Source organism: Cryptotermes secundus, unplaced genomic scaffold (assembly GCF_002891405.2).
Source record: "Cryptotermes secundus unplaced genomic scaffold, Csec_1.0 scaffold550, whole genome shotgun sequence".
Classification (NCBI taxonomy): domain Eukaryota; kingdom Metazoa; phylum Arthropoda; class Insecta; order Blattodea; family Kalotermitidae; genus Cryptotermes; species Cryptotermes secundus.
In genome coordinates this window covers 189,352-206,649 of record NW_019724591.1, presented here as the reverse complement: position 1 = coordinate 206,649, position 17,298 = coordinate 189,352, and the positions used below count along the sequence as shown (strand labels likewise).

Below are 17,298 nucleotides of genomic sequence, written 5' to 3'. Positions count from 1 at the left end.
CGCCGCGTCACTGCTGGTGGGGGGGGGTTCTCCTTTGCGCAACATGTCACAATATTAAAATTGATCTTCATGAAGTAGGGTGAGAGGGAGTGAACTGAATTCAGTTGATTCAGGATTGGCCTACTATGAATGAGGAAATAACCTTCAAGTCCCATAAGAAATAGGGAATTTCTTGACTTGCTGAGAGACTATTGGTCTACACTGTGGAGTTTGTTTTATTAGTTTTAAATATATTGCATGACACTCCCTGAAATATTGACTGGAATTACCTTTTTGTATTCTCAGTATGCAAAAATTCTTGGTCACCATATTGAATCTTAATAAATGCAAAGGGCAATACCTGCTCAAAATCCAGATCTCGCGACTGCAGCCAAGCGCTCCCAAAAGTATGTCTTTCTCAGATCCTACATTTGTCTTGCGGTACCTCTGCCAGGCAAAGTCCCATTCTTCCTGCCCACCCACACGGATTGCAGTGCAGTACACAACATTCTTGAGGTTGGCAGATATGCTGTTTAAAAAGAAAAATAAGTTACAAATCTAAAATTGGCATTCTATATCATTTTAAAATATTTGACAAGTTCACTAGAACGTGGTAGCGTAGTTGGTTAAGGGGCTATGCTACAAGCCGGAAGGTCGTGAGTTCAAGTCCCAATGAGGTCATCGAATTTTTTTCAGTTGACCTAATCCTTCCAGCCGCACTAGGCCCTGGGGTTTACTCAGGCTCGTAACAGAAATGAGTACCAGGAATTAATTAAATAATTTTCCTGGGGAGGAAAGCGTGGCCGGCGCATAAGGCTGACAACCTTACTGCCATGTTTGAGCAGATTGTCTAGATAGTGTGGGACTCTCAACGTCTCACAACCTTACAAACAGAAATGAGTACCAGGAATTAATTAAATAATTTTCCTGGGGACGAAAGCGTGGCCGGTGCATAAGGCTGACAACCTTACCGCCATGTTTGAGCCGATTGTCTAGATAGTGTGGGACTCTCAACGTCTCACAACCTTACAGGCCTTCACGGCCTGGTACAGGGATAGCTTTACTTTTTTTACTAGAACATAAAGCATTACATTGTGTTGACATTCAGAAAGCTGCTTTATCATCTGTACCAGATACTGTAAATTCAATACCTATACACAGATACTTGTACACTGAAGATGATTGCAGCATGTTCCTACTAAATATCAGTAGCTGCCTACAAGACTACACAGTACTGCAACCCAGAAGATAACAATCCAAACAGTCACAGCTGTGAAAACCTCAATACATATATTCCCTATTCATACTTATTTAATTTAGATATTGTAGTGATGCCAAATAATTGTAAGATTTGGAGAACTCTTAATGTAAAGGCAACATTGTTTGATGAAATCATAGTAACTTGAATTTACCAGTATTTTATTTATGATCTGGGAACAGGATTTCACAGACTAGAGCAGAAGAAATAACTATAATCAATCACTGGCAGTTCATCTAATGTTAAGGTATCCTCCAAAGCAGCAGTAAGCTTTCAATACAGGGTTCAACTGTGCATTCAAACTAACAGGGCCTGAAAATCTTACTTGTCTGCTAAGCTACAATGAGTGAAAAATAAAGGCAGATGAGTGGAAATTATCTCTGTATTAATTTAATAATATTTCCTCGTACTCTCTTTATCTCCCCACATATATCAAACAGTAAGATTTAATATCAAATAATACCATGTATACATATTATGTGATATGGGTGATGATATAGTGTATGTCATGTGACAGCCAGTAGGCTGGTGTAGAGCAATATGAATGGTTCTTCTTGTTGAGAAATATCTGGGAGTCAGAACATTTGTCTGACTTGGGTTTTCGCACTTTATCCATCATCCTTGTTTTAAGATAACTAAGAAAAAAACGACGTTTCGGAAACTGGATCTGTTTCTATCCTCAGGTGAGGGAAAACACCTATTCTGTTGGGTCCCTTAGAAAGAGCTAGCCTCAATCATTTGACCAAGGGACCCAACAGAATAGGTGTTTCCCCTCACCTGAGTGCGGAAACAGATCCAGTTTCCAAAACGTCATGTTTTTCTTAGTTATCTTAAAACCAGGACGATGGATAAAGTGCAAAAACTCAATATCTCTGTGTGTTATACACCATCAACAGAATCCTATAGTAACTATTTGTCTGACTTGTTGAACCAAGCCAACGTTTGTTAACTTCTGCATGTTATCATAGAATATCTAGCAAGAAACTTACGGATTGTTACGATCGGGATCAGGTGAGCTCCTCCAGTTCTGGAACTGTAGTACACTGTTACGCACACAGTCCTCATGACCAAGACTGCATGCCCAGTTGAGGATGTTGACCCGCTTGTATACAGTCAACTGAGGGTCATTTGGATTGTCAGTGAAACCTGTGTGCTTGTACAGGTTCTCCAATAGACCAAGCATATATACCTGAAACGAATGGCATGTAATGGGTTTTGAACTTTGTCTAACATCCAGTGTTCTAAAGAACACAACATTTCAGAAACTATCTGTTTCAATCCTCAGGTGAGGATGGTGCTAACCTCAATCCAGTGGTCCATTTTCCAAAATGTTAAGATGACAGACAAAGACCAAAAATACAGTAATCCTGAGTGTCATATACCATTGTCAGAACCTTTCAGAAAACAGAGTGTATTCATTTTCAAATTACTTGTTTAACCATAGCAGAATCTACTCACTTTTATTTGAGTAGCCTGAAAGTGACGTTATAAACAAAATACAAATAGTTACAATGTAAGATTTCTGGGCTCAACGCTTCATTTTGTAGCTTGCTGTATTTGTTGAAATCTTGTATCTCTACAAATAACGTCACATGTTAAACATACAAACCTTGAACTTATCATAATTGCCTGTCTTAACAAGCATGCTTTCAATGTACCCAAGGGCATTAAGAGCTGCCTTCCATGGAAGATACTCCAATTCATTAGCCAAGTAGCGAGTCACATTCAGAGCTGTACCATAATCCAGAATTCCAGCACGAGCCAAGTTTAGTGAGTCATCTAATAGCTGTGCCCTGTTGATGATTCCAATCTGAGAGAAGTGGTCTCTGTCCATCAAATATTCTATGAGAAGCCCCCAGTTTGTTGGGTCATAGTTAACTCTGTAGAAGCCTTTAAAAAAAAAATACATATGTTTTCTAAACAGCATAACTGGTTAGAGACTATTGTGTTCATTATTAATATCTGTGACAGCTTCAGTTTTATACTGTTGTCTCTCTCATTTACCCACCAACAGATAAGAATTATTAAGTTATAAACTATAGTATTTGAAAGGAAACTTCAGAGATTTATGGAACTGAATAAGGTTCTGCAGGACACAGATATTGTCCCATGTTTCCTAGGCAACGAGACAAGATTTACATGGGTCTCGAATTTGGATGACTATTTATTTGATGATTACTCTTTACGCTCACAAATACAATTATTTGCATTTATAACGTCTTTGGACATTTCCTCTTCAATGTTATACATGCACTGCTAATCTCGGTGAAGTGTCTTCTGCTCTGCTCAGGGGTCAACTGTTGAAGCTAATAGTGACTGGTCTCTTGTCTGACACAAACTGTTATATTTTGCACTCGGGCTGAATAGGGAACACCTTGTCAAAGGGTTAATTTCGCCTGCTGCTATGCAACGAAATCTCTCATTGCCATGGGAATTCATTTCCTTTTAGGGGCAATGAACTGCTGATAATGGAAATTACTGCTGTACACACAATATAAATACATTTTAGTCTTTGCTATATGTTTGATATGGGGCCCACCCAGCCTGTCCTACAATTGACACTGAGGCTGTTTCTTCAGCGGTAAAATGGTGTATGTATGAAGCTGCCCATTCACCTCTGTCTGATGTCTATGTTATGAGCTATACTTTCACTCCCCTGCAAATCTACATCACATTGATTATGCATGAGAATAATGTTTGTGTTCATAGTGCCACCAGGGCACTATGGTACAAATTCGAAGGTAGTCATTTTGATTCCCGATATTGCTGGATTCTTCAATTGACCTAGTCTTTCCAGCAGCACTATGACCCTGGGGTTGACTCAGCCTCTAACAGAAATGAGTACCAGGAATCTTTCTGGGGGGCAAAGGGCGGCCAGCTCATAAGACTGATAACCTCACCGCCACTGTAGGAAAAAATGTGGAAGCCTCTTCATCTCAAAACCCCATGGGCCTCAACAATCTATTTCAAGGATAGCTTTACCTTTTTACATTCATTTTTCAAATTTGATTTCTTTTAAAAATATTCAGAGCGGGAAAATGCCTGATTGGCCCCCTGCCCATATATGTGTTAGTATAGTCAACCTGTTTCCTGGATGTTGAAGATGACCCACTGATCAGGGCCAGCTGATACAGGGGGCAAGGTGAGTTCTGGAGTTGCTTTCATCCAGAATGATGGCTGGGTATTATCAAAGTCTGGATTTTCAAGTGATGTGTATGTAATAGGGATCCACCATAGGCCTAATCCCATAGTTCCTGGTGCAGATGTAGTCGTGCTTGTGTGTGCTGTTGTTAAACTGCTGTTCTCAGCTTTTCGGCGGAGAAGAAAACGTTCCTGCAATAGAAATATATTTAAACTTACATGAGTTCAAATGGGGTATGATGATTATAAAGAAAGGTCAGCCACAGGCCATCAAAATGTTGGCAGTTGTATTTTAGAGTTTACGTCAGTAGCTACCAGTGGCAGCTTCTGACCAACCAAACAGGTGGAAGCAGAACCAGATGAAATTTGACAGAGGGTTAATACTTGAGGAACACAAGTGAGAACTCTGTGGCCAACACAAAGCAGGACTTCTTTAAAGCAATGATCCTTGCTGTGAGTGTCATTGGAGAACAGCACAATTATAGCACAAAGTTTATTTACGTATTTTGATTTTACTGCTAAGCTTTTATTGTTGTAATAACAATAAATTTAGTCTAGATATTCCATTTCAAATGTGGTGTTTTTATGCTCAAATTGCTTGATAAACATCTGTGTTTTTTCAAAATTTCCTTGGAGTAGAACCCCCGCCCCAACATCTTGCTTGTCTGACATGAGGATTGTTCACCTCCCTAAGGACCCCAACCTCCACCTCAGTGTGCCTCAAATTTCAAAAGTGCAACAAACTGTACTGTAAGTATAACATCAGGAAACACTGGTTTAGAATGTGATATTTAGCATGGTAGTATCATGTGATATACACATATTGTATATGAATTAAATGCAAAAGAAAATCACCCTCTAAGTACTGGTCATATCTGATCATGGTAGGCAAGGACATTATCAAACATGAATCGTTCTTTATACATTCAAATATGATCATGAGCCCCACTGACTCTTGAAAACAAGAACTGTGATGGTTATAAGGCCAGCAGTACACTATTGCTCTGCTATACTTACACAGTCCCTTGAAGTTAAGATTTTATATATGAAGTTTACAGTCAGAATTGCCAGGTTTTTGGACAGTGTCCATCATCTGGTATTCTAAAAACTAGAGAACACAACGTTTTGGAAACTGCCCATTTCCGTCTTCATGTGAGGGGTGTGGGACACATACTTTGTTTGGTCCCTTGTAAAGAACTAACCTCAGTCACTTCTTAGGGACCCAAAATAGTAGGCTGTCTCCCTCCTGACATGATAACAGAAACATATCCAGTTTCTGAAATGTATTATCTAGTTTTTAGAATACCAAACAATGGACAAAGTCTAAGAACCCTGTAATTCTGAGTGTCATACACCATTGCCAGAACTCTTCAGAATTTAAGTTTACAGTCTTCATTATTTAAAAACATGTCATATACAGTGCATTACATTGCATTCAGAGAATGTAAGCTTACCTGTTTAAGATGTACAGTTCCTGTAGTATAGTCCCTTGTTACCATAATCAGTGGAAAACCTGTTTGGAGTGTCCATGTATCCATGATTTCTTTTACAGACATATTTGGGTCTAAAGCATTATCAGCATGAGCTTGGGATGTAAGTGCTTCCCACAGGTCATTCTGTGTTGAGCTCTGGTATTTTCTGGAAGAAAAAATAGCTCATTCATATTTGAGAAATGTCAATGAAAAAGACTATAAATTCAAGAGAAAAGGTCTGGATTTAATGTGATCATTGTAGGGGTTTGGATGAACAGAAGTTCTGGCAAAATAAAATACACTTAAATTATTATTTGGTTTTGATATAATAAACAGTCAGCTGTCTAATGTATGTGACATATTTTCATTTGCATCTAAGATGAATAACTGGTTATCCTAACAGGCATCTCATTTTTATCTTTAGACTTTCCAGTAAGAAATTCTGAAGGCTTACTTGAAGAAGAACAAAATAAACAAATTATATGAAATATGTTATTATATTAACTCATAGTCCAATGTACCTTTTCTTATTTGGTTCTAATAAATTAGTATCACATTAAGACTATTTGCCTTTCAAAGATTAAAACCTTATGGAAAATGATAATTATTTCTCACAGGAAAGAGAAAAAAAGAAGAAACATAACAGTAAAACAGAAATACATCATGTGAAATTGGTGTTCACTTCACTTACCTGCTATTAAGATACTTGGTGACTCCTTTCTTGAACACTTCAGTGGTGAGAAAATGATCCATCATGCGAATGATTGAAGCACCTAGAAACCATAAATTCTTTAGAATTCTTAGTACATAACACACACACCCCCTTGGTGTCTCCACCTTATCGTGGTGAGGGGGTTTGAGTATGCCAAGAACCTGAGAGCTATAACAGCGGTAGCGTAGCTACTGGCAGGGCCTCCCTTGCTGGACAGGTCAAAGGGTAGGCATCAAAGAGAGACATCAAAAACCAAAAACTGATGCCAGAAGCAGCGTCATCAGCAGCAACTTGAAGCACAGAGCAAATGATGCTCGAGATGGTTCAAGTTCGTAGCACAACAGGCGTGACCAGAGTGGTTTGAACGGCTGTTGTACTGCGATGTGGAAAGCAAATGGGAAAACTACCATATTATCACTTTTCCTGGATAGTCTCTTTCCAAAAAGATAAATACCATGTATGCGGGATGTTTCCTCTGGAGACAAAACAAACTGGAGGGGCAGCTAGAAATGACCAGAAGATGAGGAAGAAGACGTAAGAAGATGCTGGATGACCTTGGGGACAGAAGAGGATATTTTTATTTGAAGGAGAAAGCTTGAGATCGCATTAAGTGGAGGAACTGTTTTGGAAGGGACTGTGGACCTGTCGTTTGACAGATTACTGATGATGATGAATGAATGATGAATACACAGTTCCCTACAGCTGCTTATATGTGCTATCCTTGGTGTGCTTACTATCCCCAGTTACATACAGGTGGATTCAAAATTAATCAAAGAAATTAATTTTAAATAGTGCAACTACATAAACTCTACATAAACTTTAATGAAAAACAGAATTTCTCTCTCTAAACAAAACTTCCAGATCATCTATATTTTCAAAACCCTAGAATATTCCACGGTTTTTCAAACCAGATTTATATCTTGCTTCATTTGTCAGATGATATGTTACCTTTTCCGTAAGAGATCCTGTCAAATATTTCATTAATCTCATCAGGATGACCAACTTCAATTGAGATCTGATGTGAGGACTCAAGAGCATCCAAAGCAAACACATTCTGAAGGTCAAAGATGACAAACTGTTCCAGTATTTTCCATGATGGCTCCACCTACATAAAGAGGGGAAGCTTGAGAGTTGATAATATTTATATACTTTAACATGTGACAGAAGTCAGTTTGTAATACATTTAATGTAAACTGGAGCTCCCATCTAATTATTCAATCCATTACACAGTGTTTTTAAAAAACAGACCTGCTTCTTGTTAATAATATTAAAATGAAATGTGAGCTGGGGTAACAGACATGAGTGTTTCAACATATCCACACAGTAAGTATACAAGTACTTTTTTATTTATCTTCATTACCCTGTATTGTGTCTCTGTATGATACACAGAAAAGTCTTTTCCTTATTTAGCAACACTTAAAACTGTTTTAACATACATGTTACAATGTTACTTTAGAAATGCATCATGACTAATTGGTATAGAAGAGAAATACTTTTTCTGACCTCAAATCTCCAGTTACTACATTTGAAAAACTTGCAACAAATGTTATGAAAGAACAGACTGTAGACTGATTGTTCTCAGTGTGTGGTATCTTATCTTTTGATCTTCCTCAGTTTTCAATGAAGCACTTACCGCGTTGACACCCAAGTACTCAACGTAGCTTGCAAATCCTTCATTAAGCCAGAGATCAGTCCACCAACTAGGCGTGACCAGGTTACCAAACCACTGGTGTGCCAGCTCATGTGACACAACTGTAGCAACACTCTGCTTGTTGTTGTTGGTAGACACGCCTTGTTTGTATAACATCGCTGTCTCCCTGAATTAAATAACTCTATATTAGCACTGTTTTAGCATCATCTGTTTGAATCTTTCTACTGTCTTGGCACTGAGTGTGAGTATGTACACTGGTCTGAACTGTTACTTTTCTTTTCTTTTATTATTTAATGACTTTGTCAGTATCAAGGTTATGTAGTCAATGATACAGTAATTCATGAATATGGAGTGACAGGTAGAATGAGAATTGGAAGAGGAAGCAGATGTACTCAGGAAAAACCTGCCCTAGTGCCATTTTGTCCACCACAATCCCACGTGACTTAACATGGGATCAAATACGGGCCACAGTGATAGGAAGCTGGCAACTAAACACCTGGGGCATGACATGGGCTTGAAATTTTATAATCTTCTGAGAGATGAATTAGAATTCTCATAAATATTGTTGACAGTGTTATAACTGAATTTCATTAGTTTTAAAGATTAATTCTTAGGGGATCAATATAGGCCCCTATATACCGAAGTAGAAGTCTTGTCACAGTAACAAGTTCTTCCTGAAGGAAATATATGGTCACAATCACCAGAAATTTTTCAGTTCACACTATAATATTCTCTATAATCAACAAAATCTGAAGTACTGAATAGACTTATTCCCATTCAATTAAATATACTGGCTATACTATTCTGCAGTACCAGGTATTAACTACTGTCTGTGTCTGTTTTTGTGAGCTCTGAAATCCCTGTCACATGTTGTGAGAGCTCTGAAATCCCTGTCACATGTTGTGAGAGCTCTGAAATCCCTGTCACATGTTGTGAGAGCTCTGAAATCCCTGTCACATGTTGTGAGAGCTCTGAAATCCCTGTCACATGTTGTGAGAAGAGTCTTGGTGGGGTATGACAGATATCCACTGAAGAGAAAATATTGACATGAAGCTCCCTGTCTCAGTACTATTGGATGAATTGATGTTTTTCTTTTTACAACAGTACAGGGTAGCTGTAACCTGGTAACTACTGAATCCAGGTGCTGATTTGAATTTCTAAGTTAATACTACATTCTCACTACCTTAAAAGAACACAAGATTAGTGAGAACATGGTCAACCTAATTATAGACATGATTATGATTCTGGACAACAGCAGTTACCGCGACTCTTTTAAAATATAATTTATCAGAAGCTGGATATATTTCCAATTAGGAAAAGTTCTTACTCATGTGGGACAATTAGAATAAACTAGACCCAATCACTGGACACAGGAAGATCTAAATGAAGTACACGTTCCATTAACATCAAATACCATCACCAGGAGGATAAGGAAAAAATGTGATCTTTTAAAAGATTTTTATCACATTAAATATACAACAAGACTAATGAGGTATGGTTTGAATTATGATTTTATTTTACAGCACTGTAATATACCATCTTTGTACATATACGAAACTCTAATATACATAAAATCCAATTTGAATGAATTCACAACCAACTCAGGATTACACTCATACAACACAAGGAAAAAGATGACTTGCACATCGTCCCATGTAAGACAAGTCTATTAAAGAACGACTTTTAACAATGTAGGACTCTGACTGCTAAATCATCTGCCACGATATATTAAAGAAATACCGGGACTGTATAAGTTCAAAAGCGCTTTGAAAACTTATCTACTTGATCATTGTATTTATAAAGTGAATGAGTTTCTCTCGTATGAGACAAACACTAATCAATTATAATCACATAATTCATGAATAATCGGTTTTGGCAATCCCTACTGCACAGTTTTCCTTTCTTTCTTCCAGCAATCAAGATAACACAGTCGGAGATGTACCTGAATGGGCTATTCTGGAGAGATTGCAGATGTCAAGAAGCTGCACCAAGAAGGGAGAACAGATGTAACGAGATGTTGCAGTGTAGAGTCTACAGTGAAACGTTATACCAGTGGTATCAACAAATTCACCAGTATTATCTCAAAGGCCGCGCCATAGCTTAAGCAGTTAGTCACTGGGGCAGGTTTCCCTGAGTACTTTGGTTTCCCCTGCCAATCCTCATTCCATCAAATTCTCCATAAACATTATCACCAGTACAGGCACAATAGGACATATGGAAGCCGACGTGCCGAGGGGACCTAATATGGATTCCACCTCACACTATGTGAAATCTTAACTATTGTAATCTACTGTAAACAACTGTAAGTACTGTAAGTTTATTCTCTTATTGTAATCAGCCAATGTACAGTAACTGACTTGTCCTATATCATGTAACAATGATCTATAGAGACGAAATAAATGAATACATACATAGTATCAAATGGTAGGATGACTGATGAATGATGGATTGGAAATGATTTGGAAGGAAACTGTTAAAGTTTAATCAGGGTACTATCAATGTATTTGCCTGGAGAACTGCGGAGAAGTATCAAAACCTCCCAAACACAAGTCTATTTCTACACAGATTTATTTGGTCCAATGAGGTATGTAAAATTGCATGGATCACACTTGGAAAATATGTATACTTCAATCATATCACCAACTCTGCTCTTCTTGCTATTAATAAGAGAGCTTTTGTTCTCTTACCTGTATGTTATAAGCCCCCAGTTCTCCATAGCTCCTGCTGAAAAGTCAGGAAGAGCAATCATGTCCATCTTGGGTAGAGGGAATGGAATACCAAAATAGTTCTCATAATAATGTAGGATCTTGGGTCCTATTTTCAAACTGTACTCAGCTTGCTGGATTGCCTCATGACGTGCCCACACTGAAAAGTTCCCTTCTGATATATGACCAAAGTCTGACACAACAAATGCCACAAGATATGTCGACATTGGCACAGATTGTCCATAATGGTCCCACAGGTACTCTGGTAAGCCTTCTCTGTAACACATTAACATCATGGAAGTCACAACACTCAGGGAAAAGGCTACACTCTCATCCATGTCACTGTGCAGAGTTTTCCTTAAGCAATGTAGGACAATAACTTGATTACAAAATTTCCTGTTATGGAATCTGAAAGTCTGGAATCATTACAAAATCTTGTTGTCAGACTTAATTCTGAGCTAGTTCAGTCTGTTATTCATGTTTGTAACTTGACAAAACATTGTTAAATACTCCACTAAACAATGAACAAACATAATTTTCCATACTGACTTAAGATAATCTCTAATAGTCCTCTGTGAGAGGAGATAGCTTATCAGAACTAAGCAGACACAACATAGGAAAGCCCAGGGAATGTTCAACACACATTAAAAGGACCTTTATACAATGCAAGTTTCATAATTCATTCTGTGTTTTGGGGAATGATAGTTACAGCATCTTAAGGCACTGAAAATGACTTCCTTAAAATGAAACATTCTGAAACCAAGAAGATGGCATCTCCATTTCAGCCCTTTAATCCTCTCATCTGTAACCAGGTATCCCATGTGTTCCCCTCTCATGAGCCTTTTCAATTAACTCATTTGTACTCAGTATCTTGTAGGTTCAATAACTCTAAATATATCATGTAAATATTTATCAAAATGTAACACTGTCCAAAGTTAACATAGAATACTCTGAAGATAGCAACTACAACTCACACTGGTTCAGATGCACCCTCTTGTGGCATGTTGGATATAGAAGTCATGTTACTGGGGCGGGCAATGCTGATCTTAAACCTCGCCTTGAGAGCTGGCTCATCAAAACATGGGAATGCTCTGCGGGCATCTGTTGGCTGGAACTGTGTTGTTGCAATCCATCTGGAAAGAATGTAGACTATAATTGCACTTCAATACATAAATGGAATTACTCTCATTTTACTTGTGTAACAGGACAGGAAAATAGGATAATTTCTCACATGGTTTGCAAAAGAATCCTAAATAAAAAAAATTAGGGAACTTCTGAAATTAAAGAGATGTCAGTAAGCTTAATACCAGAAAGTACAACACTGATGCTGATAATAACGATGATAACAGGCACAATGCTTTATCAACTGTGGAGTCATAACATTAATATGAATATCTGAGGTGCAGTAGCTGGAAGAATACAGAAGGGTTCTATCTTCTGACATATAGCCGGTTATCTCCCCCGATGACTGAACTCTTCATAACCACGGCTGTGAGAACATAAAACCCAGCATAGGAGGAATACTGTCTTCTGTGATGTGACACCATTTAGTCCTGTAGAAATTTTGTCAACATTCCTCAAAAATGTCAGTAAACCTCTACCAGAATACATGGCATCAAATTCAAGAATATAATATTCCCTACTGATGACACATTTGTAAGGGAATGAATTCTTGACAAAACAGTGGAGGAGATGAGAACATTCTAACAAAACTGGAATATCAGTTTATTGATTTATTAATTGCTTTATTTATGAATGTCAGTTCAGGCATTCTTCATTCAGCCTAAACTCAGACTCACAAATAAATTAATTTAACAATTCATACCCATTTCTGGCATGGATAGAAAGACATTTAGAAAGGCCACATATTTGCTGTGTTAAACACATATAAACTACAAGACTGAGACTTTCACAGTGGTGACTGTCCAGGTTGTGGTCTTCAGTCATGACTAGGGACCGGATTTTAATGCAAATGCATATTTCTTTCTTGCAACCAGAAAGTATGCTTGTTTAGATATATGTATGAATTACTTCATTTCTTAAATTTTGGACATGGTTTGATGGTGCATATAAATGCATATTTTGCCTGTTTTATGAATAAGCATCATATTTTCGAAGATCTCTATTTATACTGCATGTTTCCTTTTTGAAATGTTTATCATATATATTTTTTTTAATTTTATGTTCAAATTTTCAATCATGGTCGTGTGTATACAATTTTTCTGTTCCGTATTAGAATATGTTGCATATTTGACGTAACATTTCGTCATGAATCATGTTTCTGATGCAATACCCAGGACGGGACTTCCCCGATCCCTCTACTCGTAACTTGCCTCATCCGCGTACCATCAAAGTGGCCGCGAAGAGATCAGTCGGAAGCGTCCACATGTAGCCGCTATCAACGTAATACTATTCAACTGATAAGGGCCTTCCCTTATTTATTTCCGAAATCTCCATGAGGTTTGTCATGCTTCTTCATTTGAAGCTGGGGGCCATTGACATAGTGGTGACTAGTCTTAGCTAAGTTTGTTTAGCTTTCTGTAGTCATGCCGAAAGTGAAAGTAAGTCAGAAAACTAAATTACAGCTGTATCAGCGGGCGTTCTAAGGAGAGATGATAAGTACGGATAATGAAATTCTTCATTGACGAACGTGTGAGAAAACGGTTGTGAAAAACGATTTCAAGTGCTTCAGCATTTGAACACTAATATACACAAAGAGAATATTACAATTAATCCACGAAAAGTGTTCCTGTTCAAAAATTGCTTAGTGAATTTTCTAATAATAGTTTTTCACAGTTTTCCTTTGATTTATGTGAAGCCTTTTTAGCGGCAGATATTCCCATGTGGAAACTAACCAATCCTACTCTGAGAAACTTCATAGAGAAGTATTCACAGTGCATAGCGCCGGATGAATCTACTGTGCGTAAAAATTACGTGCAGCAGTGTTACTATCTTACAATTGAAAGGATTAGAGGTAAGATTGAAGACAATTTTGTGTGGGTATCAATCGATGAAACACATGATTGTGAGGGACGGTTTATTGCAAGTTGTATAGTTGGATCCCTTAATAAGAATGAACAATCTACCCCATATCTTCTTGCGGTAGAGCAATTTGAAACCATAAATAGCTCCGCAGTTTCCGAATTTCTTATCAATTCCATGAATTTACTATGGCCGAACGGCATTCAGTATGAGCGCGTGACTGATGTCGCAAGTTATGTGATCAAAGCCGGTACTGCTCTTAAGAGTTATATTTCCAAATACGACACTTTGACTTGCCTTGCCCATGGGTTGCACCGTGTTGCAGAAATTAATTCGTTCAAATTTTCCGCTTGTTGACAAGTTGGTGTCTTCTGTGAAGAAGGTATTTGTTAAAGCGCCATACAGAAAAGAAACATTTAAAGCAGTAGCACCGAGTGTTCCACTTCCGCCAGAACCAATTTTAACGCGCTGGGGCACGTGGCTGTGTGCAGCAAGTTATTATACCGAACATTTAGAAACAGTCAGGAATTTCTTGAATACATTTGATCCCCAAAATGCAGCATCAATTCAAATTGCCCAAGATGTACTAAAAAACGCAGAATTAGAAACTAATCTTTCCTATATATCTGCTCACTTCTCTCATCTTCCACCCGCCATTTCCTCAATGGAGGCAAGCAATAGCAATACTACTTTGTATCAGCCGTTAAGTGTGTTCAAAACCACAGTTTCCAAATTGAATTCGGTTCCTGGAAGAGTTGGTGAAGTAGTAAAGGAAAAAGTATACAGCATTCTTTAAAAAAATCCAGGATATGAACATATTTGTGAAATTGAAGAAATTTTAGCAGGTAAACGCGCTGAACTGCCAAGTAAAAAATCACCAACAGTGGAGCAGCACTAACAGCGGCTTTTGTACATGCGCCCCTAAGTTCCTGTGAAGTGGAAAGAAGTTTCTCCCGCTATAAGGACATCTTACGAGACAACAGGGGGTGACTAACTATGGAAAACCTAAAACATTTAGTAATTGTGAACTGCAACAGAAGAGAAGTTGAAAGTTCGGAGAGCTAAATGTGAGTACCATTGGTTTTCTAAATTTGTAATGAAATATGTTGGCTTTGTTGCATGATTTGCATTTAAGTATAGCTTTTGGTTGCAGGTGAATCATTCATAAAATGGACTTAAGTATTGACTTTTTGTCTTAAAATAATGTAAAACCAATTTTAATATTTGGTATAAGTTTTTATGTGCATATTTCAGTGCATATTTCGGAAGTTTTTCATGCATAAATGCATACATATTTAAGGGATTATTAGGGCATATAAATCCGGTCCCTAGTGATGACACACCATGAAGTCTTGAAGGTGGGTACAGGGGAAATACGTATGCTGTGTCCGTTTTCCGGGAGAAATGAGTAATCATCACATTACATAAACAGACTGTAAAGAAAGTTATCACTCAGATCAAGGGGCCGCGCCATAGCTCAAGCGGTTAGTCGCTGGCTTCCCACCGCGGCGACCCGGGTTCGATCCCGGTTCTGGTCACGTGGGATTTTTGGTGGACAAAGTGGCGCTGGGGAAGGTTTTCTCAAAGTACTTCGGTTCCCCTGTCAATCTTCATTCCACCAATTGCTCCACAATCACCCTCCCCTATCATCTGGGGCTGGTACAATAGGCCAGAAGTGGCCGCAGTACAGGGGAATTAGTCCCACCCCACTCAGATCCACGGGAAAGGGAGATGTTGATCTCCATCCATTTCTGAAGAAGGAAGTTCTCTCCATGGACAGGGACTGAGATTATGCTTCTTTGACTGGGCTCTAAAAAACGGGATCTTTTCTCAGTCCCTACTTCCCCGTCTGTAAAAACACTGAGAAGGTCATATTTCTCACAATTCCATTTCCTTCCTGTAAATAGTAATGTTGTGGCATTTATGGTGGCCATTTATTTATTCACAAACCCTACTGGCCTAGACCAGGTTCTGTCTCATCTACCCTTCTCATTAATCTCAGTAAATAACTTCCTTGAAACCTGCACATGCATGGTATAAACCAACCAATTCCTTCTCAATGTACATGCTCTAACCCTGAAGGTGGAAACATCATGTTTCTCCAAAATGTTTGGAGTCCACCTACAAGATTAAACAGTGTCGGAGTTCAGAAGACCACAAGTCTCACCGTGTTTGGTTGTTGACAGTATAAGAACTCCTGTAGAAGCCTTGCAGTACATCATTTAGGTTCCCAACATAAGCCATGCTGACCCTGTATTGCTTTCCTTGTGACAGGGGCTGTTGGAGGTGAATGATGAAGAACTGCCTTGTTGTGTCATTGCTCAGGTGATCTATCGAAAGCTTCTTTCCTTCTGCACCACATATAAGAATAAGAGCATTTTAAGTGCGACACACAAGCATAATGGTGGCCAGACTTCACACATACAAGTATATTGCAGGTTCAAGTATTACAGTTAGTACATTACTAGTTGTTAACTATCTGTAGTTTCAGATGTGTGAGAGAAAATAGTGGTTAGGAAGATGAAATTAAGAAATTTTTATTTATTTATAACAACTGCCACCTTGCACAATAGGAATAACATGAAATGTAAGTAACTGTGCAGTTAACATTTACTTCATTTTTGTTGTTGATACTTTCCTATGTTGGTCTAGAGGGCACACTGGTGCTATGACTCACTCTGATATGGAGAGCCACTTTTCTGAGGGAAGAACTATGACTCCTACTCCGCAACATGTAGGCAACCGCCTCACTAACACAGCTATACGTCTTTGATAACTAGATAAGGTTTAGAAGCTGAAGCAGGTGTTTATTTATTTACACACTGCTGACAGTTAGCAGATCACAGTAAGCATAATAATCTTGGTGGAGATACTGTTGGTAAATAATAAAAATATAATTAATATATTGTGACGTGTTGCGCAATGGAGGACATCCCCTCCCTCCTCAGCGGTGAGGTAGCAGTTCTGGCCACGGTGACGTAGCAGGCGAGTCAGCACCCTCCCCGTACTGTGACGTGGCATGCAACGCCGCTGTTGACACGGGCAACAGACAACAGCGAACGGGATAAAAGCCGGCTGAGCAGCAAGCGAGAGTTAGTGTGTGAGCCAGAGCAACACAATTGGAATCTAGCCAGCGGAGAGTTACGAGTTAGCCAGCAGTTAACGAGTTAAAGTGTATCAGCCGCCGATGTGAGTTCTCAAGGCAGCAGTCTACGAGTTGAGTTGGAGTATAGCAGCAGTCGCGGATAGAAGAACCGGACGCGTGTGATAATCAGTGATAGTTCATGATAACTGAGTAATAATTGGGAGTGTGTGATACAGTGACACTTGTATAGCTCCCGTATTGTAATTAATATGTGCAGACCACTGAGGACAGAGTGAATTCATTGTGTGTAGGG

At 38.6% G+C, this 17,298-nt stretch overlaps 1 protein-coding gene across 2 annotated transcripts in view; it reads right to left on the bottom strand.

Annotated features, from left to right (window-relative positions):
- Window positions 1-17,298, bottom strand: part of LOC111862363 (aminopeptidase N) — a 93,014-nt gene that overhangs the window by 7,052 nt on the left and 68,664 nt on the right. For both annotated transcript variants that reach the window (XM_023847679.2, XM_023847678.2), the window contains exons 3-13: window positions 16,068-16,251; window positions 11,893-12,051; window positions 10,901-11,194; window positions 8,196-8,379; window positions 7,511-7,667; window positions 6,542-6,623; window positions 5,833-6,016; window positions 4,321-4,570; window positions 2,847-3,127; window positions 2,227-2,426; window positions 341-508 (exon numbers count right to left, since the gene is read on the bottom strand). In XM_023847679.2, the coding sequence (XP_023703447.1) occupies window positions 341-508; window positions 2,227-2,426; window positions 2,847-3,127; window positions 4,321-4,570; window positions 5,833-6,016; window positions 6,542-6,623; window positions 7,511-7,667; window positions 8,196-8,379; window positions 10,901-11,194; window positions 11,893-12,051; window positions 16,068-16,251 (2,143 nt within the window). The remainder of the gene's footprint in view (window positions 1-340; window positions 509-2,226; window positions 2,427-2,846; window positions 3,128-4,320; window positions 4,571-5,832; window positions 6,017-6,541; window positions 6,624-7,510; window positions 7,668-8,195; window positions 8,380-10,900; window positions 11,195-11,892; window positions 12,052-16,067; window positions 16,252-17,298) is intronic.